Below are 22,451 nucleotides of genomic sequence, written 5' to 3'. Positions count from 1 at the left end.
TCATTAACCTAAGGTTTTCTAAGCAATGATAACAAAAAAATGTCACCAAATTGAAAGATACGTAGAACTACATATACTTACATCAACAAGGTCATGATTGCTACATAATCCATCAATTTGCTCTCGTTCAGCAGCTTCCAAGCTTTCAGCAGCATTTTGAACCATAGCATGAAATATATCTGGAGATGGACTGTGAAGTGCAATCCTTTGAACTACCTCTTGAACATTACTCTGGGAAAAATCATAATGAAGAATACACTTAAAGACTTATTAAGGAACAGACTCTTGCACAGCTATAAATATACACTCATGAATCACACTGCCTGCAATTTCTAATAAATGAACAGAAATGCCTTTTGGCATGAGTATATTAAGGTAGTGTGTCATTTAGATGGGGAGAGTTACAGCTCCTTGTGCGGAAGTACCATGTTCAATTAACTTTGAAACACAGATAGCAGGTGTCATTTACTGCAAAATGGAAGGACTGCTAATTACAAGATACAATCCACTCGCAATATAAAGTTATACTTCACAGAAAGCTAACCTGAGAATTTAGATCAAATGAATTCTCTCCTGATCTCCTGTCACCTGATTGTGGCAGCAGTCCAGGCAGCACATTTCGCAGTCCATTCTGAACTGAGCCACTGCCAAGAACCTGAGAAACAACGGGCATCATTTGCTGAAACATTGTTGAAAAATTAATAGTACCATCTTCACCGGATCCCATATCTGCAAACATATCCCTAAATTCTTCTGTGTCAACTTGTTGAGCAAGTTGGTTAACCGTATTTATCATTGCAGGGTTTTGTGTAAACTGTTGTAGCATATTTCTCAGAACATCAGGAGAACCAACCCCTGACTGCTGAGCAACCCCAGACAACAATCCACTTAAAGCTGGACTCTCAAGAAGTTGCGACATCATGCCTGTTACATCAAACTGCCCATCTGAACCCTGTGCATTCGATTGCAAGCCTTCCACAGACTGCCTAAATCCTTGCTGGGGTTGCCCAGTACCATGTTCAGTAGAATTATTTACACCAGATGTGCTTCGAGATGCAAGTGACTGCAGAATCTGCTGGCCACTAATCCTAGCTTGTTGACCCTGATCAAAACTAGAAGGTCCAGCTTCACCGCTCACAGGATGCATCTTTGATTGCCGACTTCGTTTCTGATCAAAGCAGTTACAAGATACATTTACTATAACAGAGTATCAGGATAATTTGCTTTTAGTGGGAATTTTTTATGGGGTGTGTGTGCGTGTGTGTGTGTTGGGGAGGGGGGGGGGGGGGGGTGTTACAAGAAACCTATTACAAATACTGGCCAAAGTGTGAAATGTTACCACCACCCCCCCCCCCCCCCTCCCCCCCCCAACCAACCCAAAAAAAAAACATTACTAGACAGATGTGGGGGAGCTCTAGCCCAAAGCATCCAACAATGGATCTACCATGAAAAGATTCCAAGGCATTGTGATAGATGATAACCTTCTCTATTTTGTTCACTGGCTATTAAAATAGATAGATGAGAATTTACAAGCCGACAATAACTATAATCTAATCCAGAAATTCAAAATATCAAGTTGTTTCAATATATTCATACATGGAAAAGAGACTCATATGGCAGTCGATCACTACTATAAAAAGAGCATAAGATGTACACAATAGAAAAAAGAGTCTTCTGCAGCAAAAAAGTGACACCCTGAATTCCCACTGTTCTGGTTTAGTTTCCTTTTGACATGTCGGTTGAATGAAGTGACCCATTTTGCCTTGATTATAAATTCCCTGTCCTGCTCAGGAACTTAATTACCCAGATTAAGTTTTAACTCCACACTCTCACTAGTTCCTAAGAGCACCACACCTCCAACTTGCTATAAAGTGCACATCAGCGACAATTTGAAATAGACTCACACCTTGTTTTGCTTGGACTCTTCACTTTGCCTCAAGTTAATAAATCCTTGACACTTGGACATGGATAAGACACTTGGACACTTCAATTTGGTTCAAATCTTGGGAAGTTTTCACAAAAAGCCAAGCTGGACAATGGTCCACATGTATTCAAGATTCCAAGTCCAACATGGGTATACAAATCCAAGCAACATAGCTAAATGCCCCATTCAAATGTCAAAACCCACCGTCTCCACCACCCACACAAACCAACAACCAACCATCTATCAAACAATTTCCATAAAACCATGAACAATGAGACGTGAGTAAGAGAAGACAGTTTTGAACCACCAAAACTAAAGTTTTCACTCTAAATCTGCAAATGAATTCTAAATTGTAGATTTGAATGTGTTAAGAGTGAGGATTGAGGAAGAGGTGGGATAAGAAAGCCTAATAGAGGAAAGAGAGTTTACTTTCCAACTAAAAGTATGAAAGGAATTCAGGGGTTCAGCTTACTTCCTATCACTTCCCTAACTGAATTCCTTTCCTTTATTAGTATCCAAACAGCTCATTTTTGGATTTGAATTTACCACTAATTATCAGATCCAACTTTCCTATCATTAAAAGAGATGTTGTAATAACTGGAAACAAAGACTAAAATACAATTCAGAACACACTCGTAATTAGCTACAACAGGAATGAACAGCCAAAAATAAATAGCTTGGAAGCTAAAATCTCTTAAAAAAATTCAAAACCTCATGCATTTTAGCCGAAAGATCTAATCCCAAGCAATTACAGTTATACCCATTTCAAAGCAACAGATTTCATAAATTTGTGTATTACAATATGCTATTAACATATCATTACACTATTTTTTCCATTACTTCTAGCCATCTAAATTCTAAGTTACTACTAAGATACTAAGCAATTAAAATGTAAAGCATTACCAACGGCTACGACTCGATCCCAGCTACACCCACTTAATGTTCCTGCATTTAAGGCTCACACAACCACTTTCTCTATGAAGTAAAAAAGATAAAAATATAAAAAATAAAAAAAAACCATTCAAACTGAATTCTATAATACCCCTCCCCACCACTACCTTATATACAAACAAGAAGAATCAAGCAAATTAAAACCATCCACTATCATGCCATCATCTCACAGACAAATGGCTCGACTAGACAAGGTTTAGGGCGGTCGGATGTACAAAACCTTTCCCTTGTAATCACAAGAGGTTGTTTCTTGTTGACCCTCAATTTCAAACATCAACTGGAACTTTGTACAAACACAACAACATAACATGCAAAAACCGAAACCCCAACAGTATGGGGTTGGACAACTTCACATAAATAAAAAAGCGCAAATTAAAATAACTAAAAAAAACCCCAAAAATTACATCAGACACTGGAATATGCACACTGCGAACAGTTGATTCGCGGATAAGGGGATTATGAAATCCTTACAAATGAACAAAAACGAGCGATTCACCTTTGGCTGCAGACCACCACCTAAACCAAGAGGTATTTGTTTCGCACTCGTAGATTTGTCAGCTTGTTCTCCATCAGCAATGCTAGACGAAGGTTCCTCCAAACGTACTGACTCCTCATTTGACTTTGAAGAGTCACCTTGGATGCCCACTCTCTTGATATCCTGATTCAAACAAATAATAAATGAACTTTGATAAAAGCTCAAAATCATCTCAAACTTTCTCAATTTTAAAAAGATACAAGATCTTTAAAGAGCGCCTAAGGAGGCTCCTATAATCCTTTGCTACTTGGATAAAAGGTATTAAATTTTAGATGTGAGGAGTCTTCAATCTTAAGCTATAAAGAAATGCACATATATACATATGTAACAGGGAACCTTAATATAAAGACCTGGTACAATACATGTTGATAAGACTGCATGATTATCCTGCATTTGATCCAAGTTCAAAGATGCTTCAACAAGACCAGAGAATGATAAATGACAAAGAATAATCAAGATACCTCCTGGGTTTGTTGACCAGAAACAGAACCAACATGTGATTCATGTGTCTTCCCAATACTCTCAGAAGACATCATATTAGACAGATGACCAGCATCAACACTACCCCCACCTGATGCAGCAGAACTTGGAACTACAGGATTCTCCTGTTGCCCTGGGAAAAAAATACTTTAGTGAGCATAATATATTATAAAAAACAATCTAATGACTAACATATAAAAAGGTTACCTGAAGAATTCTGGATATCAGGGTGCATGTTATCAATGAAATTTCTGATCTGTGAATTTACTTGAGAAATCACAGATGATAGCGCAGCTGCATCAGGAGCTTGAGAGGAGGTAACATTACCAATAGATTGTGATGTACTAAGAACTGGGGTGACGGCAATGGTTGTGGCACGAGATGGTACAGCAGTAGCAATGACATTTCTCACGGGTAAACCCTGATTCACGCCGGAATTACCAGAGGCAGTGGAACCACGCTCTCCCAGTGAACCATCACCACCAGCACCTCTTGCGCCAATAGCAGAAACTACTGGAGCAAGTGATGTCCCTGATCATCAGCCATCATTACCAACAGAAGATAAGTACAAAAACTGAAAATACCTCATGTAAGATTTAAAATAAGGATTTTTTTACTTCAAAAAATAATGATTTTACCGGCATGTATGTGAATATTTATATTCCTAGGAGCACTGCCGACTATACCAACTGGAACTGAAGGACCCGTATTTGGTGTAGAAGCTGAAGGAGTATTAAAGAGTGGGCTGGTTTGGTGGGGGAAAGGCTGCAAAGTGACACAAGCAGTCAACAACCCGGTGATAAAATAACCCAGCAAGTAAAATGGAGAGATCCAAATTCAATTCACATAAAAATAGTGATTAATCAAAATCTAGTCACATAAAGGAAATTAAGAAAAGTGCAGCCGAAATCCAACTCACAAAAATAGTTAAATGCATTTAAAAAAAGATTCCCACAAATCACTAGTCAAAAAGAATTCAAAAATAGCAAGCTCAAACTAGCTGAAGAACAGCATGTTAGGATCCACCATCAGAAAACGTCACCTCCAAATTCATCCTAACCAAAACTACTGCATTGCAGAAACTCTGGTAGAGATCAAATCAAATGCAGGCAATCCCCCAGGTGAAAGACCAAAAATACATTTATCAAAACTCTCCCCATTTGTATCATTCTTATGATTAAAAGCAATTAACCTGAACCATGATAGGATTAGGCCCCAATGGTGATATATAGACTGCATGCCCAGCATTAACCACTGCTTCTGCCTGCAAAGCAAGTCAGAAAAATATGAGGATCTAACACTTCATCAATAAGCTTTCTAATATCAGATAAAATATCGAGTATCAGGAGCACATACAGGAGACTGTCCCATTCGCAACATCAATATGGTCCGTCCAAGCTCTAGCAAAAGCGCACCCATGTGTTGCATAGCAAGACCTACTTGTAGTGACTCACTTTGGATTTCGCTTCTCACAGAAGCATTGGTGGAGCCAGCCTCTTGCTCCATTCTTCCTGCAATGTGCTACGGTGCAATGAATAAACCATCAGACTACCAGGTAACAAAATATGAATCATACAGAGATAATAAGGCTAAAATGTTGACTCCATGATAACCCATTCTGCAGACAGAAAAAACTTGAAACACTACACAAAAATTATAGAAAAGTCAAGAAACATGAGCTGAAATCAATTTCAACTTTCAAAACAAGTACATAAACCGACAGATCAGAACAGCAAAAGCGTTCACATAGTACAAATCGAAATTACAGCACCTTAACTTAGAAGATTACAACTAGGTCAGTGTGTACGTTATTACCGAGCTTGCCCAGATAATTTTATAGTAAAGAGAAGAGAATAAGCTCTCAAGCAACGTGGAGCAAGCTTGAAATAACAAAGAGCATGGGCGCAATTCAATCATCAAACTGGAAGCAGCTTCAACAGTAAACTTCACACATCAAGAATACACATAGAGGCCCAACTGTTCAACATCAACTTAAAAACACCTTTAACTGCAAGTAGATGCCAAAAATTACAGACTAGCAGTTGTAAAAGAAACCAGGTCTACTTATTTATACTAGTAACTTTTATAAAGGATTGTCCACAAGTGATGGAGCCAAAGATTTATAATTCTTTAATTTTGGGTTAATAAGAGACTGAAATAAAATGGCTCATGAAATTATTTGCACTTATTATTTTGTGAAGTTGCATATGAGGCTTACAATCAAGGGTAGTACAAGATTCATACATTCAACCCCAAACTCCTCCTAGACGACGGGAGCCACTTGGCATTGGGGTGATAAAAATTAGGAGATCTTTCTTAAAAAATCCATTTAGCCCTGCCGTAAAGATAACTTTTAAAAAGAAAACGACCACATAAAAAACAATGTTGTCAAAATTTTGAAATCACATTATTCCTCAACTCCACCTTACAAAATATTTTTTCAAATACTGCCACCTGCAACGATTCCCATCAAAAAACAACAAATACATTATTCCTCAAATTTCTCTCGAGTTTCTGCACTGAGTGAAGCCTACAAGAGATGAGATGTTGTAAGTTTGTATGTCAGGGAGCAGGGAGTAGAGATTATTATTAAGAATGGCAAGTAATAAATCACAGCAGAAATATATTTTTCTTTTTAGAAAAATGGAGCTTCATTTCACATAAGAATTAGTGTCAATAGTTCTCATATTGTTGAATGATCATTTCAGAGGTAAAGAAGCGGTGAGACTGTGAGACCCACATAATGGAAACTTTGGACAGAAGCTGCAATTGAGCAAGTGGTGCTCTAATAAGAATATAAGACCACACACACCTCTATTGTGAATGTTAAAACATATTATGCAACTAATACTTCTTTTTATGGGAACTCGCAACATCAAGGCACAAAACGATGAGGACAAATAAAGAGCTATGACTAAGAGCACCAAGCACCAAGCACCAAGCACCAATGTGAAGAGGAAATTAGGACAAAGCTTAAACCATAAAGGACGTATTGCAAGTAGTAGTACAAGTAAACCAAAAGGGGGAATTTTTTTTTTTTTAATTACAAAATATTGATTTTCTAACTTTGAGCATCAATCAGTCGAACGCATTATAAAATCAAAACTTTCAGGTCGCAATCACAAAGAGACCAAACTCATCACTTACCCTCATGAACTCTAACATCTTTCAAGTGTCTGTTAGTAAAGATGCAAATTTAAGTGCATACGAACACTAAACTATGAGACTTACAGAAAGTGCTGCAACAGCCGGACCACTCAAAAGTCGTTCTGCATGTCTCAACACTATGCTAAGTGCTTCAGGTGTAGGCATTCCTCTGGTATTTGAAGTCAACAGAGTAGCTGGTTGATCTGTCGTGCCACTTGAGAAAGAGGATGGTTGATATCCTGTTTAACATGCCATGAGATTGAGAAAACTTAAATGGAAAAACAGAATGGAAGAAAGTGAAAAATTAAGTAAATGATATCACTAAAATCACCATTTTGGGAGAGCACCCCTTCCATTCGACTCATGAACTCAGAGAGTGTGTCAAGTGAGCTTGGGATAGGCTGACACGATAAATAGCTAAATGAATATATGGATACAAACATACATCAAATTAAATAACATAATTTAGCAAAAACAGCCTGTGCAATAAAAAGCTAATTAACGAGCAAAAAGAAGAGATTCAAAAAGGTGATGGAAGCTAAAGACCCAGTACCATGTTAAGTGAAGATGAAGGTATAGATATTCCCGCCAAGGGAGCATGAAATGGTTGACTCAAAAATGGTTGCGCAAACTGTGCCTGATTACCAGCCTGGCTTTGATTTCCATTGCCACCATGGCCTTGCTCTGTATCATTGCTTTGGGAAGCGGGGACAGGATTTGTCTATAACCAAGAGTAAACACATAACAAGCAATGAACATGAATCTTGTTCAATACACATAGATCCTACTCTATTAGCATGTCACTTGCATCAAAATTTGCTAATAATAGTCATTGAGGTATAGAAATAAAAACTTATGCCAACTAGCTCAAAGGACACATTAGCTACCATCTAAATAGCACCATCTAGAAAAGCTACCATCTTTTTATAATTATGGTTGTGTCTGGTATAGTTGTGAGGGTGATTTGTGAACAATTTATCTTCACAATAGTTCTTTAGAATATTTATCTTCACATTAGTTCTTTAGGAAAAGCTAGCATGGATAATATAAAATATGAACACCGAACGGAAAATGATAACTTGATTATACAAACTATGAAGGAATTTAGTGCAAAATAATATGCTAGTCATGAAAAATGAATCTTTTAAGGGATACTCAAGAAGAAAATATAAATGTAGATGGAAGAAAGGAGCCTAAACAATGAAAGGACGTGGGAAGAGATGTCGGTAGGCAAAGGAGGTTCAAAGATTAAATTACTTGGTAGAAATAATGAAGTAAAGTCTAAACACAGTAACAATATTGTTGCTCACAATCCCCTTTCGTCGATGGCAAGACATAATTAACAAACACACATAAACCTTCAGAAAATTTTTGGCTATTTTTTCTAGATGACTGGAATATTCAATATTGTAACAATTATAGTTTTTGGTTAAAGTGTATTCAAGATAGGAAAAGGTGAGTATAATCAACATCAGAATTATAAGGGTGGAGCTTGTGCATGCAAGAAAATTATAGGAGTAACATGATATGATGCGAAGTATATGAAGAATAGTTTGAATATTGGACTCTACAAAAAGTAGCTTTGAGAGTGTCATGTAGGCTATATATGAGTAAGGAGAGTTCATTTTTGGATATTGCAGTAGTGTATGATTTGCAACCACTTAACACGTGGTATGACAAGCGTAAAAACAATTTGGTGACTTATAGAATTGGAGCACATGCTACCCAATCTTCACTAAAATTACAACAACGCCAGAGCTTTAATCCCAAAAGATTGGAATCGGCTACATAAACAATACATCAATTTCAATGGTCGTTCACATGCATTCTTCTCCATTTATTTTAATTTTCTACCATTTCAATTTGTAAGTTTAGGTTATTTAAATCCTTTTCCAATCTCGTCCTTCAAGTCATTTTCGGTCTCTCTCGCCCTTTTTTAAGTCTCTCAAGCTCGAGCTTTTTATCTTCCACACTGGTTCATTAATACCCACTTTTTCGCATGGGTAACCATCTTAAACAATTCTCTTTTATCATTTCCTGAATATTTGCAACTCCTAAGCCCTTTCATATATCTTCGTTTCGAATTCTATCCCTCAAGGTATGCCCACTCATCCATCAAAGCATGCGCATTTCTGCAACTCTCATCTTTCTACTATGATCCTTTCTAAAATCCCAGCATTATAATCAATAGAGTAAAGTCGATCTAATGGTTTCGATGAAATTACCCTTCAACTTTAAGGGTAGACCTTAATCACATAATATTCTAGTAGCCCCTTTCTATTTTTGCTACCCATAATTAATTCTATTTTGGGTCACATTTTGTTGGATGTCCCCACTCTAGAAAAGATTTTAAAAGAGATTTCTATTTGAAGGTGCTTGTGTATGCAATCAAGGTCGTGCAACAATGCAAGAGTAAAATCCAAGGAAAGAAGGGACATAAGCTCCCTTTAAAGCTTCACTTGACATAAAAATTCACTCTAATATAATGATTTTATTGTACAAATGAGGAAGATGTAGATTAACATGATAACGATCGAGATTAGTATGACTCATACATTTAAGGAAATTCTTGGAAGACAAAAAATACTATGTAATTTTTCATTACATGGCAAAATGAGGAAACAAATGTCGCACCAAAAAAAACAATGTTAATTAGATTTAGAAAAATGGAAATGTCGTGAAAACATTACGAATTACAAGAACACCAAAACCAAGATACGAAAAAAGAGGTAAGCAAGGAAAATTAAAAGTACGAAAAGGTATTGTTAGATATGGCAAAATGTGGGACAAGTGTGGATACAACCCCTTATACCCATACCTACCCATATAAAACTTCTATATTACGTCTTTCCACCTAAGTATGTATTCAAACTCTATACCTAGATTATATCCACCTCATATTCACTTAGTGTCGCCGTTACATGTGTCTCATAGCATTATCATTCCTTATTATGTAATTTTATTCTGATACATTACCTACCATAATCCAATCTTTACTCAATTTTCCTAACATAATCCTATTTATTTATTAGTATGAATGATCTAAACTTAATGGGATACTTGGCAAGAGTAAACCACAATAACTGGTAATATAAGTAATTTTTGCAGAAAAAAGCTAATTAAAGTAAAATTAGAAAAATAAAAAGGTTCAATAAAAATCTTTTAAAAAAAAAAAGCAACACATTAAGCCCCTACCTAACTGCCACCCAATCCTCCTACCCCAACTCCTTCCCTTGCCCCCCACTGCCACCACTTTCTTCCTTTGCCAATGTGAGCAGCCTCACCGTCCATCCCCATAGCCAACAACCACCACCTCTCTCCCTCCCCATCCGGTCAACCTCCTTTGCCCCCACCGACACACCACCACTTTATCCTAACCCACGTGAACACCCCATTCCCTTTGCCTCGGCCCACAAGTAACCCCTCTTTTAGAAACCACAAACAACCCAACACCACATCCTATCATCCTTGAGCCGTTCCACTGGTGGAGTTAGTGGAGAATGAAACCTGAAGGGGAGTGAAGGGGGAAAAGGGGGAAGGGAGATGTAAGGCAGGGGTGGCAATGGGGGAGGGAGTTGGGTGATGAGATTTTTTTTTTGAAAAAATTAGATTTTATTTTAATTTCTCTTTCAAATCTTTTGTGAATTAACCTATTGTAGGAGGTCATTAGGTATGTTCAAAGCAAACAACCCCAAAAGTTTGGATTATTCAATATTAATTAATAGTTGGGATCATTGAAGAAAAATTGAGAAAAGATTAGATTATTATAGGTAATTTTTCATTTTAATTTAGTTTAAAATTAAAAAGTTACTAAGATGAAATCCAAAATTTATGATGAATAATTCAGCACATCATTAATTTATTATTTAATATTTAAACTTGATATGTTAGCAAAGATTTTATCCACAACTCAAAAAATACATTTAACTATGCTATTTTAGAATGTTTCAGAGACTAATTACTTTTATCAATTTAGTTATAATATATAATAATTAATAATAATATTAAATACTCTCCTTGATCTTTTTTGTTGTTTTGATTTGGAATATGAAAAGTAACCCACGAAAGTAATAATGAGTGGTAAGATTCCATTAAAATAATTATAAATTGGAACCAATGATTATAATTGTTACTTGAATCATATAAAAAGTAAAAGAGTTCAGTAAAAGAGAAATTAATTATATTGAGGAGAAGAGCTGTTAATAAAAAAAAATTAGTTAAGTTTTAGGTTTAAAAATGTAGTTATGTGATGTATTTTAGTAAAATGTGCTAAATAAATGAGGTTATTTTTGTCCCAAAACCAAAAGATTCATAATGGGAAAACTTCCTGAAGTTTCCATTTGGGAAAAATGAAAAAAAAAACAAACAAGAACGAAGGGAGTAGTATATTGGGGATATGCGGTGGGATGGGACGGATGGGAAGGGTGCGAGGCATGATGGGTGGGAATGGGGGGCGAGACGAGAGGGTAAGACTTCATACCTACCACCTACTCACTGGCTAGGTAAGACATTTCATACCCATTCTAAGGGTGTAAGTTTTGTATCGGTTTCGATGTTAAGACAAAACTAAATAAAATCAAACTAAATTGATTTTCACATCTCAATTCTAATAAATCGTGGTTGGTGCTCTTTGCTCATCCTCTTAATATCACTACTATGACTAATTTTGTATTACCATCTAGTTTGTTTTGCTGTGCTTTAACACCAAGCCGCCCATCATGCCATGCTCTTCTTCTCTCACCTATCTTCTCAAATCAAAACACATTTGTAGACATATATGAAGACAATTAAGGATCTTGATAAAGACGGACGAATATGTTGATTACGAATCACGGCAAAAGTAAACTTATAAAGATGAACGAGAGTGTAGTGTGAAAAAGTAGTGGCGAAGAGAGATTGTTTAGGGTCAAACTATTCCTACTAGAAAGGAAAATTTTCTAATTCTATATAAATTAGAATTTGAGAAGTGGTGAGGAAACATTTTTGTATTCTCATAAATGGGATAAATTTTTTATGTGGCAAAGAGAGATTGTTAGGGTTAGACCATTCCACTCAAAAAGTTGTTGTGGAAGTTGTTGTGGATGAGAGGGAAGGTGTAGAGAGAGATTGATGAGGAAATTTTTTTTCCACACCATTGTGTGCTCTTAGAGAGGAGTGAACAATGATGGAGAAAGGAGAATGTTAGGTTACTAAGGGGCAGGCATTATTCGTGAACTATTTAATTGTGCGAGTAGTGAGCACTCTTGTCTCTTACGCCTTTTCTTTTAATGAAGGCCTATAGGTAGTAGGCCATAATCTATTGAACGCAAAACGAAATTTTGAGATAAATAAACAAAGTGGAGATGGAAGAAACTTTAAAGACGAAGCAAAGAAAACTCATCAAAGTTCCAACCTTCAACAAGTGCATTAGTTGTTAACACTAACACTAGTCCTATTAACACTTAAATTATACGGTAAAATAGCAGTGAATTGGTTTCTATCCTCTTCAATAAGATGTTGGACAAAACAAGATGTCAAGACTGAAGGATAAGCACTATAAAACCTAATTAGAAAACAAAATAAAGAGAATGTCCAACATTATTCTACCATGAAAAAATCGCGATTGCAGATGCATATGCAAAAAAAAAAAAAAAAAAAAAAAATCGCGATTGCAGATGCATATGCGAAAAAGGTCGCGGTATCACAGAAAACAGCTATAACAGAGTAATAACGAAAATTGCAGCCAACGTGGGGGGAAATTTTTTAAAAGGGACAAAGATAATTTTGAGCTTATAATTGCATTTTCGTTGAACTACTATTATTATTCAATAATATTCCTATGGCTATTATAATTGCACTATATGAGGTACAATAAAAGGATAATTAATTTACTTAGTAGTTAATTATTTTGTTTAATGAATAAACTTATAAGTAACTATAGTATAAGTGGCATTAATGAAGTGTTAACAAAGAGATGTTAAAACTTTTCTACAATCTAGAGAGATGTTAAAATATATTTTTACAAACTCTTCTGCACAAATAACATTGTAAAGGTAAAATATCGGACATTATATGTTACGCAAAGGTCAACATGGAGTTATTCTCGTAAGAGTTCATGCGCTGGGATTTAACGTCATGAGCTCACAGTAACTTTTAAACATGTTACATAATGGTCGTTACATAACGTAGTGGCCAATTTTTATTCCATGGTTCTAACTATTAGGAAATAACGATTATCAGAGACAACGTGAAGGTATGGGAGATGGTGATAATACACTTTATGAGAGAATGCACAAGTTTCTTCAAAAAGCCATTTAAAATAGAAAAGAAAGAGGATTAAATATTCAAAATTTAAAAATACTATGAAGGATGCTAAATATAATTTAGGTGAAGGGATTGAATTTGTATGGAGAAAATAAGTAGTTTTACAATATCAAACGTTACATCCTACAAACTTGTACACATAGGTAATAAAAGAGCACGAAGGCACAAAAGGGAAGCATGTTCGTTATGGAGTATTGTGAATTTCTCAACCTGTATATAAGCTCTTTATCTTGTTGGTGGAAAATAGTGGTATGCAAGAAAGTTAGTAATGTATTTGACTAACAGTCTTAGTTTCAAATGTGTGAGACACACGGAGGTGCACAAGGTCCTTACAGCCTATGTGCTTAGCGTAGGACGAGCTTTTTGCAGGTGATATGCAATTTATTGCTAAAACCTCAAAAATCAATTTAAAACATATATAATACTTAAGGCAATATGTTTTCATATTATAATAGAAACAAGCTAAAAAACATCCATTATAATCGAGTTAAACACTAATTCAGCACAAAAGTATTATTTTCTTCTTGAACTGTTATTATGCTCTAATTTTCAATGGAAGCAGCAATTTCTCCAACTTCATATTTAAGTGATTTTAGGTTTCAAGTTTTATTTCTTTTTCAAACAAACTAAGATCAATTACCCAACCCAACAAGGCGCACAAGGCACAAAAAGTATCGAGGCGCACGCCTCTTGTAGTGGGCTTTGCCTCATGATAAACCTCGTTTTTACCTTCTATTTGGGCATAATATTTATTTACTATTCCTTGGTTTCCGTGCATTTTCGTTGCGTTTGGTTGGTTTTACTCCCTTTTGTATGGTAGCATGTTTGTTGCTCCTTTTTGCATAATGATCACCTATTTTCAAGCTTTAAAGCATGCTAGCTTGGAGGATGCATGGATCAAAGCCGAAGAAGAAATAAGGCCAAGAGGTGGAGAAAAGTCCAACCCGAGCAAAGCAAGAAGAATCATTTATGGAATGTCAACTTAAGTGCCGATGGAGGTAACTCACTCAGATTTTGGTGCATATCTTGATGGAAGGCTAAAGTTGGTTTCGTTAGCTTCGAATCGACCGGTCACACGTCGAATTCGGAGTTATAACAAAGGAGATAGAGCATTTCTAAAATGGCTTGGCAAAAGCGAAGAGTTCGATCGATCAATCCTTTCAAATCGATCGATCGATCTTATAACCAAAGAGCTCCAGAATGTTGTTCAGCAAGTCAAGGGGGATCGACCGATCGATTTTATTTGGGTGATATTCCAGAATGTATGCAAAAAATATTACATAGGAGATCGACCGATCGATCGGAAATCGAAGCAACACCAATCACCTACGCGTGCAGCGTGCCAAGCAGGAAGCAGCAAAATACACCAAGGCACAACAAAAACGCAAACAAAGGGTTTCGAACCTGCGACCTGCAGCATAAAGCTCCAAACCAACTGAGCTACCACTTTTAATGTGCTACTTCTCTGCGCTTAACAAATATAAAACAAGTTTTCCATGCCCGCATCAGTGAAATAGAAGCTTCAAGCACAGATTAAATTAGATTTATTCTCCAACATTCAACCCATATTTTCCAACTTTTTATTTTCTCGTTATTATTAAGGATTGAATACTTTATTTGGTAGTGGGTATAAATAAGAGTGATTGTAAGAGTTTAGGAGAACCTTAGTTTTTTATTTTTTCATATTTTGTTCTTCTCCGTTAAACCCTAGGTTTTAGTCTTTTATTTTCTCTTATTCTAGCTTAATTTCTAGTAATTGAATCTTCAAATTTTATTTTCTACTAAGTTTAGTTTGATATTCTCAACATTATGAGTATTATTTGAAGCTTTAAGCTATTTTCATGGTGGTTGATGATATACAAAATCTATGGGTTTTTTCTCACTTCTCTAATAATGTTCATATTTTGTGGGTAACCTCTAATCTTTCATTATTTTAGTATTTCATTATTTATTTCTTGATTCTAGTTAATTTATAATAGTTCTCAATTACTCTTTATTATTCTCTCGTCTTGTCCATGTTTATGTCATTGGTGTTGGAATGCTTATGTTATATGTTGTTTATGATTTTGTTAGTTGTGATTAAGAGTAGTGAATAGTTAGTTAGGGATTGGGGTTAGCACAACCCTTGTTAATGGCTTGAGAATAGTGAAATATTGGTTGATATTGGTTTGAATGGAGACTTAGGAGAAGGGTTGCTCCATCCATTGCTAGAGGGTTGTCATGGTTGCTTTTGAGAGGCCAACGAGGGTTGGATCCCGGAGTAACCTAAACCCTTGCTCAATGAATGGAGTCAGGTGCAAGGGATCAACGAATGTTAAATCTTGCAATCGCCCCTACAACTAAGAGTTTTCCCCTCCGCTTATGAGAGTAGGGGAAGATTGGCGAATAGTGGACTTTTGTTGCCCAATTCTCTTGTCTTTACTCATAAGAGTCAGGAGGATGATATTATCAGATGTGATCCCAAACCCGATCAAGGATATTGTATGCCACTTCTCTCAAATCAAACCAACTGAAATCAAAACCTCTACCATAAGATAGTCGTCACAAGTGGGTTAACCCCATCCCGGTTCTTCTTTGTTTGTTATTTTCATAGTTGTAGTTGTAGTCTAGCTCATCACCAATCTTCCATTACATTATCCCCAACATCTAAAGAGGCCCCAAGTCTCATAACTCATCTCCCTGTGGATCGACCCCCTACTTGCCACTACACTTGTGTAGTGTTAATTAAGGGTGTTTATAAATTTTGTTTAATTAGAGGCTTTAGCAACGACACTAAAAAGTCCTTAGTCACCTCACCTAAGCAAGGCAATTTGAGCAAAGTAAGGCACACTTTTTCAAACTAAGCTAACATTTAGGAGACAAAGTAGGAATACATGAAGAAATTGTAATCCTTCCTTGATGAGAGATTGCACTTCCAAAAATGCAGATTGATTTCATACTATTGAGCTATTCCTCTGAATATTAATGTCTTCTTTTTCCCTAACTTCTTTTTATTTACTACATCAAGTTTTAGTGAGCTCTATATGAACTGAATGTAGGAAGAGGGATACTTGTAGACGATCACAAGAGGCAAATTATTGGTACAAGCAACCGACAAAATACAGTTTAATGATTGTTTAAAGTCAAAATTATAGCCCTATCAGTTGTCCATATTGTCATTAAGTGACCTGAACGCTGTAACTATATTGACAGCTCCAACCCTAGTCCTAACACATCTAGGGCATTACTTTTTTAATAAAATGACAACAAAAATAGGTTATAAGATTATTGTATTAACTCTTTTAGTTACATAAACACTCTAATTAAATCATCCCTTTAAAAGAAGCATACTTGATTCAAAATATCGATCATTCAAAACCATCGATTAGGTTGACGCTTTGGCACATTTCATGAACACAACGGACCAAATACTAATAGAGAAAGGGGAAAATCTCTCACCGGATCAGTGTTTGGAGCACCAAAAGCAGCATTTGTGGCTAGGTTACCAATGCCTAATGAATTCAAAACTGCTCCAATAACCTACAACAAAAAGAAGTAAGGTTTTTCTTTCATAATTTATGATCAATTATATGAATAGAATCCGATGTCAGGGTACAAAATCCACCATCAATAAAGATTACGCACCCGACTAATATCTGAAGCACCTCCTTCCCCCTGGTCCCCAATATTTAAGGTACCAAGAACTACACTATGAGATAATTGTCCAATACGATTGCGAGGAACACCAGTACTACCATCTATTCCTGATAATGCGCAAAAACAAGGAAAAGAACAAGAGAAGAAACATGTAAGTCGATCAAAAATCCACCCTATATAAGAACACAAGAACGAAAATCTAAGGTAAACTGTTGAAAATAAACGGTACCTTGAGTGCCAATGTTACCAGAAGCATCAACAGAACTGGTAGCAGATGATGTTTGCGGCTGTGTTGGTTGTCTTACAACTAAATGCAATGTATCCCCATTTTCGACATCTAAAACTGTCAAGGTGAAAACCTCAATAGATGTAATTGCATATGAACTCAACAACATAAACAAGAATTTACAAAGACAACAATAGAACAGAAAAAAATATAAAACAAGATGTTTGATGAGTGTTAGGCATCACGCATAAAGTCCAAGGAGAAACCACCGATACTGCTCCAAAAAACATCGAATACAATCAAATCTCATCTAACCAACAAGTGAAATAAACACTCCTATGAGTCTATCCATAAATCATTAGATACGAGACACACGGATCGTATTGCTGGACTGTGGCGTAAAAATCATAGAATCTAGGAATATATCTACTTGCAGGATACGGTAGTCAGAGAGTAAGTGATCATCCTTTAAAACCTTCCCCCTGAAAATAAGTCGCTGTTGTCCAACAGGTACACCAACTTCCTGAGCAATCTTTTCCTTGAATGATGACACAAGCATCTGCTTTTTCACGATTGGTGACATATTAGTTAGAATCTGTATTTTAAAATTGTACTTTCAAAAAACAATTACAGATTGATAGACAAAGAAGTAATCAATATGAAATATGTAACAACAGTAACATTCAAAATAAGTACTCCCTTTGCATCAACCATTATTTTTGGGATGCGAAAAACTGAATGAAAACCAAGCTATATATATTAACAAACTTAGTTTCAAAAGCACACCTTGCTCTAGGAAGAACACTTTTATTAAAAAGGTATGCGCTTTTGTGCGCCTGTTGCTCTTTTTTGGCGCTTTGCGCTTGTAGCACTTAATGTTCTTTGGGTTTTATTAGGAAAACATTTTTTTTAATAATTTTTCATATAATGATCATTAAAAAAATTGACTTCATTTAGATTCGTCATCTTTTTCTTCTCTTCCTATGGATTCTTCAAATATTTGTCTTCTTTGTTGTTTAGTTTTTATTCTTGTATGGCTTTTTCATTTTCTTTCTCCTGTTTTTAGAAACAATTAGACATATTGTTTCAAAATGAAGATTAGGTACGCTCTTGTGCTATTTTGCACTATATTTAGCGGCTTAGCAATAATAACAAATGTTTCGATGCAATTATAATATGAATGTCATATTAAAAGTATCAAATAAGTTCTAGAATTGTTCTATTAGATTTTGAGCCAAAAGGTGCACCTTGCCTATGATTTACCTCTTGTGCCCTACGCTTGGCTATTTAATCCTTAAGTAGCAAATAATTATATGGATTACATTAATATGAAATAATCATTCGCTTGTTTAAGTATGCAAATCTCCTCTAGTGATACACTAATACATACAAACACGGTCATGAGTCCTAGTCCCATAAAGATTGTGATTTTTTACTACCATAACGTCATAAACTGCTTCATCAATTCAAAGACTTCTATTAAACAATCATAAATGCTCGGCCTGATTCTAAAGTAAAGCCTTCAATCAGCAACTTCTTTTTAATGTTCGGGTGCTATATCCACATTCACTCATACATCAAAGGCATTATTTCTAACCTACATCCTGAACAACTTACAAACATAATTAATTAATTGAAACAAAATATATGATTGCATTACTAACCAGCTCACACCTAGTGTAAGCAGAGGTCGCCAAAGAAAAGAAGCTAACATAAAACTAAGCACGGTATTTGAAAGTGGGTGGATGAAGATGGATACAAAGATAAACAAAAATAGAACACCTACACTCTTATCCACCCGAAAATTATACATCTGTGAATCCAAAGTTTTGATATTGAGCTCGACATTTGATTCTGCAACTAAAACGGTATCACCACTAGTGCTTGCACCTTCAGTGAAATTCTGATCCGACATGATAGTCTACAATGCAGAAGCCGCCACCCATAAATTATTCAATCCATACAAGCATATAATGAACATCAATATAAATTATACTTTCTGGTACAGAACCAAGCCTCCAGCAAATGATAGACAAAATGGCACCCATCGTAACAGAACTAAATATAATAGTTGAACACAAGAAAATGCATACCAACAACCCTGGATATTCAATTGTACAATTGAATGATTACAATCACAATTCAAACATAAAGCAGCGCGTTGATTTCATAACAAAATTTCATTACCTTAAAGCCATTATTTGGCTTCTCAATAAGTGGGAGTTCGGATACATAAATGTATGCAACCTTGCCCTTGTAAACATATCTGAAAGCTAATTTCTGATTGTAAGTGATTTACTGAATAATTGTAATATAGTCCATTATAATCCAAAACTCCATCCAAAAAAGAGTACATAACTAAAAAACGCATTGGAACTTTCCAAAAAAATCGAAAAACAGGTGAAGCATCAACGAATTATACAAATGAGCATTTCTAAAACGACCAAACGACAGATTCACTAAAAACCTAATCAACTGCATCTAAACTGCTACAAATCTAATTCAGTTCGAGTAAATTACACCGAAGAAATCCAACAATTAACAAAAAAAAAGAGATCAATTAAACAAGCGGAAAAATATTTAATAAGAAAAACATACCACCAACTCAGCAGCGTAAAATTTGAAAAGAGAGTGAAGAAGAGCTCGTGATTGAATAAAATGGCGGCAGAAGAGAGAATCGCAGAAGACGTAATCTAGGGTTTGAGAATCGTAGAAATTGATTGGAAGATTTGATGGAAGAGAGGTGAAGGATGATTGACTATTGAAAGATCCAGAAGGTTCACGAATCATTACTGTCTTTCATGTCAAATTTTTTCCTTTTGATTTTTCTTTTTTAATTTAAATGAAAAAATTTAAATTATGAGTGTTTATGAAAAAAAATTTCATATTCTTATACTAGTTCTCTAATCAATTTTGTGCATCTCTTGCTTAACTCTCTATTTAATGTTTGTTTATTTAGCTGTTTACTTTTTAATTTTGTTTGGTGTTTTTGGTTGGATGATTGTTTTTTTGTTACATTTTGTATATGCACGTACTACTATCATATTTTGAAGTGTTCTCATACCTTTTGAAAGAATTGTTTTCATACTTAGTAGTGTTCCATCTTTCTTTTATTTAATTAATTATTTATTTACTTATTTTTTTATTTTATCTATTTGTTTATTTTGTGTTGATCTCTGTTAGTGATCTGATTGTAACATTTTACCTTAGTCCGTTGTAGCTGAATATAGAGTTAGGAAGCAATTATGGTCACCTGAAATCAGGTCCAAGGAGAGGGGGGGGCGAGCAACGTAGGCAAGATTTAGAACTAAGAGTGGAGACTTGGAACATAGGTATAAAAGCAAAAGGTATAAAAGGTATAAAAGGGATATAAGTTGTGGTATGCAGGTTTGGACGGCAAACGTAACGGGGTTGGCATCCTAGTGTCTAATGATATCCTAAAGCAATTGGTTGAAGTAAGGAGGTGTAATGATAGGATTATGCTGGTTAGGATAGTAGTGGGGGAAGAGATCATATCCATTGTCAGTGGGTACGGGCCCCAAGTTGGGCTCGATGAGCAGGTGAAGTGGGAGTTTTGGGATAACCTGTGAGACCTCATGAGAACTATCCTGGAAGATGAGAAAGTTTTCATAGTAGGAGACTTTAACGAACATATAGTCAGAGATGCGGGCAACTATAACTCGGTACATGGAGGGTTTGGTTTTGGGGCAAGGAATGAGAGTGGGGAGAATTTGCTGGAGTTTGTGCTAGCAAAAGAATTGTTTATAGCAAACTCGATCTTTAGAAAGAAAGATGAGCATTTGATCACATATAAGAGCGGCGAACATGCAACCCAAGTTGACTATTTCTTAGTGCGCAAGGGAGATCGACCCTCATGCTTGGATTGTAATGTGGTGTTGGGTACAGAGATGCCCACCCAACACAGGCTTTTAGTACAAGTTTTCAGGATGAGGAAGAAAATCGTAGAGAAGAAGGTCGAGTTCAGGGGATATGGTCACAACCCTATCAAGCAAGATAAGTTTATTGGGCTTCTCAAGCCAGTCGGAGGATGCGAAATGTAGGGTGAACGTGGCAAAAACCATTAGAACAGTGGCAAAAGAGACCTTGGGGGTGTGGTCAGGTAAACCAAAGGTGTTAAAAGAGTCGTGGTAGTGGAACGATGAGATGGAAAAGAAGATAAAAGATAAAAACAAGAGATTTAAGGATCTTATGGCATGCACGGAAGATAAGGATAGGATAGAAAAGAGAGTGAACTATAAAGAAACAAAACGGGCGGCAAAGAAAGCGGTAACGGAGGCAAAAAAACCGTGGTTATGAGGACTTGTATCGAAATCTTGACACCAAAGAGGGGGTGAAGCAGATTTTAAGTCGGCAAGGACTAGGTCCAGGCAGCGGCAAGACTTAGAGGCAGTGAAATACATCAAGAATGAGGGAGGACGAGTTCTCTTGAGATAAGAGGACATCAAAACCAGATGGCTACAGTATTCCTCTTAGCTACTCAACGACTCTAGGGGGCAAAGGAGGCGGAAAATCAAATTCCTGACATCCAAAGACCACATGGATATGGGTCAACGAGTGATATTACCACAGGAGAAGTAAGAGAAGTACTCGAAAAAATGGGGAGAACAAAGGCAGTCGGGCCAGATAACATCCCAATTGAGGTGTGGAGGGGTTTAGGAGAAGAGGGCATTAGTTGGCTAACTAACCTCTTTAATATTCTTCTAAGGACACATAAGATGCCAGAAGAATGGAGGAATGACACACTAATACCTCTGTTTAAAAACAAAAGCGATGCGCAAGTATGCGGGAACTATAGAAGTATCAAACTTCTAAGCCACACAATGAAATTGTGGGAAAGAGTAATAGAAATGAGTATTAGACAGGAAACGGTGATTAGAGAAAATCAATTCGCTTTTATGCCAGGAAGGTCAACCATTGAGGCAATTCATGTTGTGAGGAGACTAATGGAGAAATATAGGGAGCGAAAGAAAGATTTGCATATGATATTCATTGACCTGGAGAAAGCATATTATAGCATACCACGACATGTCATATGGGATAGCCTCAAGGCTAGAGGTATTTCCCCAGTGTACATTGAGGCTATATGGGATATGTATGACAAAGTTTTGACTAACATTTAAACACCTGTAGGATAACAGAGTCTTTTTCCGGTTAAAGTTGGATTACATCAGGGATCGGCTCTAAGCCCTTTCATTTTTACTGTCATTATGGAAGAGATATCTAAATCT

The 22,451-nt window shown here is 36.1% G+C and overlaps 2 protein-coding genes across 2 annotated transcripts in view; one reads left to right on the top strand and one right to left on the bottom strand.

The window, feature by feature from the left end:
* LOC130797445 (ubiquitin-like domain-containing protein CIP73) overlaps positions 1-20,099 on the bottom strand; it is a 21,391-nt gene extending 1,292 nt beyond the window's left edge. The window contains exons 1-17 of the mRNA XM_057660024.1: positions 19,801-20,099; positions 18,989-19,123; positions 17,644-17,761; positions 17,206-17,313; positions 16,965-17,083; positions 16,779-16,859; positions 7,591-7,758; positions 7,369-7,438; positions 7,122-7,276; positions 5,247-5,411; positions 5,083-5,154; positions 4,529-4,655; positions 4,098-4,421; positions 3,872-4,023; positions 3,372-3,533; positions 545-1,168; positions 82-231 (exon numbers count right to left, since the gene is read on the bottom strand). Of these exons, the coding sequence (XP_057516007.1) occupies positions 82-231; positions 545-1,168; positions 3,372-3,533; positions 3,872-4,023; positions 4,098-4,421; positions 4,529-4,655; positions 5,083-5,154; positions 5,247-5,411; positions 7,122-7,276; positions 7,369-7,438; positions 7,591-7,758; positions 16,779-16,859; positions 16,965-17,083; positions 17,206-17,313; positions 17,644-17,761; positions 18,989-19,123; positions 19,801-19,992 (2,922 nt within the window). The 5' untranslated portion in view covers positions 19,993-20,099. The remainder of the gene's footprint in view (positions 1-81; positions 232-544; positions 1,169-3,371; positions 3,534-3,871; positions 4,024-4,097; positions 4,422-4,528; positions 4,656-5,082; positions 5,155-5,246; positions 5,412-7,121; positions 7,277-7,368; positions 7,439-7,590; positions 7,759-16,778; positions 16,860-16,964; positions 17,084-17,205; positions 17,314-17,643; positions 17,762-18,988; positions 19,124-19,800) is intronic.
* Positions 20,100-20,798: 699 nt separating this feature from the next.
* Positions 20,799-21,263, top strand: LOC130798874 (uncharacterized). The gene has a single exon (XM_057661971.1). The coding sequence runs from the start codon at positions 20,799-20,801 to the stop codon at positions 21,261-21,263; it is 465 nt and encodes a 154-aa protein (XP_057517954.1).
* Positions 21,264-22,451: the final 1,188 nt, after the last annotated feature.

This window comes from Amaranthus tricolor, chromosome 13 (assembly GCF_026212465.1).
Source record: "Amaranthus tricolor cultivar Red isolate AtriRed21 chromosome 13, ASM2621246v1, whole genome shotgun sequence".
NCBI lineage: Eukaryota > Viridiplantae > Streptophyta > Magnoliopsida > Caryophyllales > Amaranthaceae > Amaranthus > Amaranthus tricolor.
The sequence above is the reverse complement of the archived record's forward strand: the minus strand, read 5'-3'. Positions and strand labels throughout refer to the sequence as shown.

Bases quoted from the DNA above. Each gene is read 5' to 3' on its own strand.
- LOC130798874 (XM_057661971.1), top strand. From the start codon at position 20,799: ATGAGAACTATCCTGGAAGATGAGAAAGTTTTCATAGTAGGAGACTTT.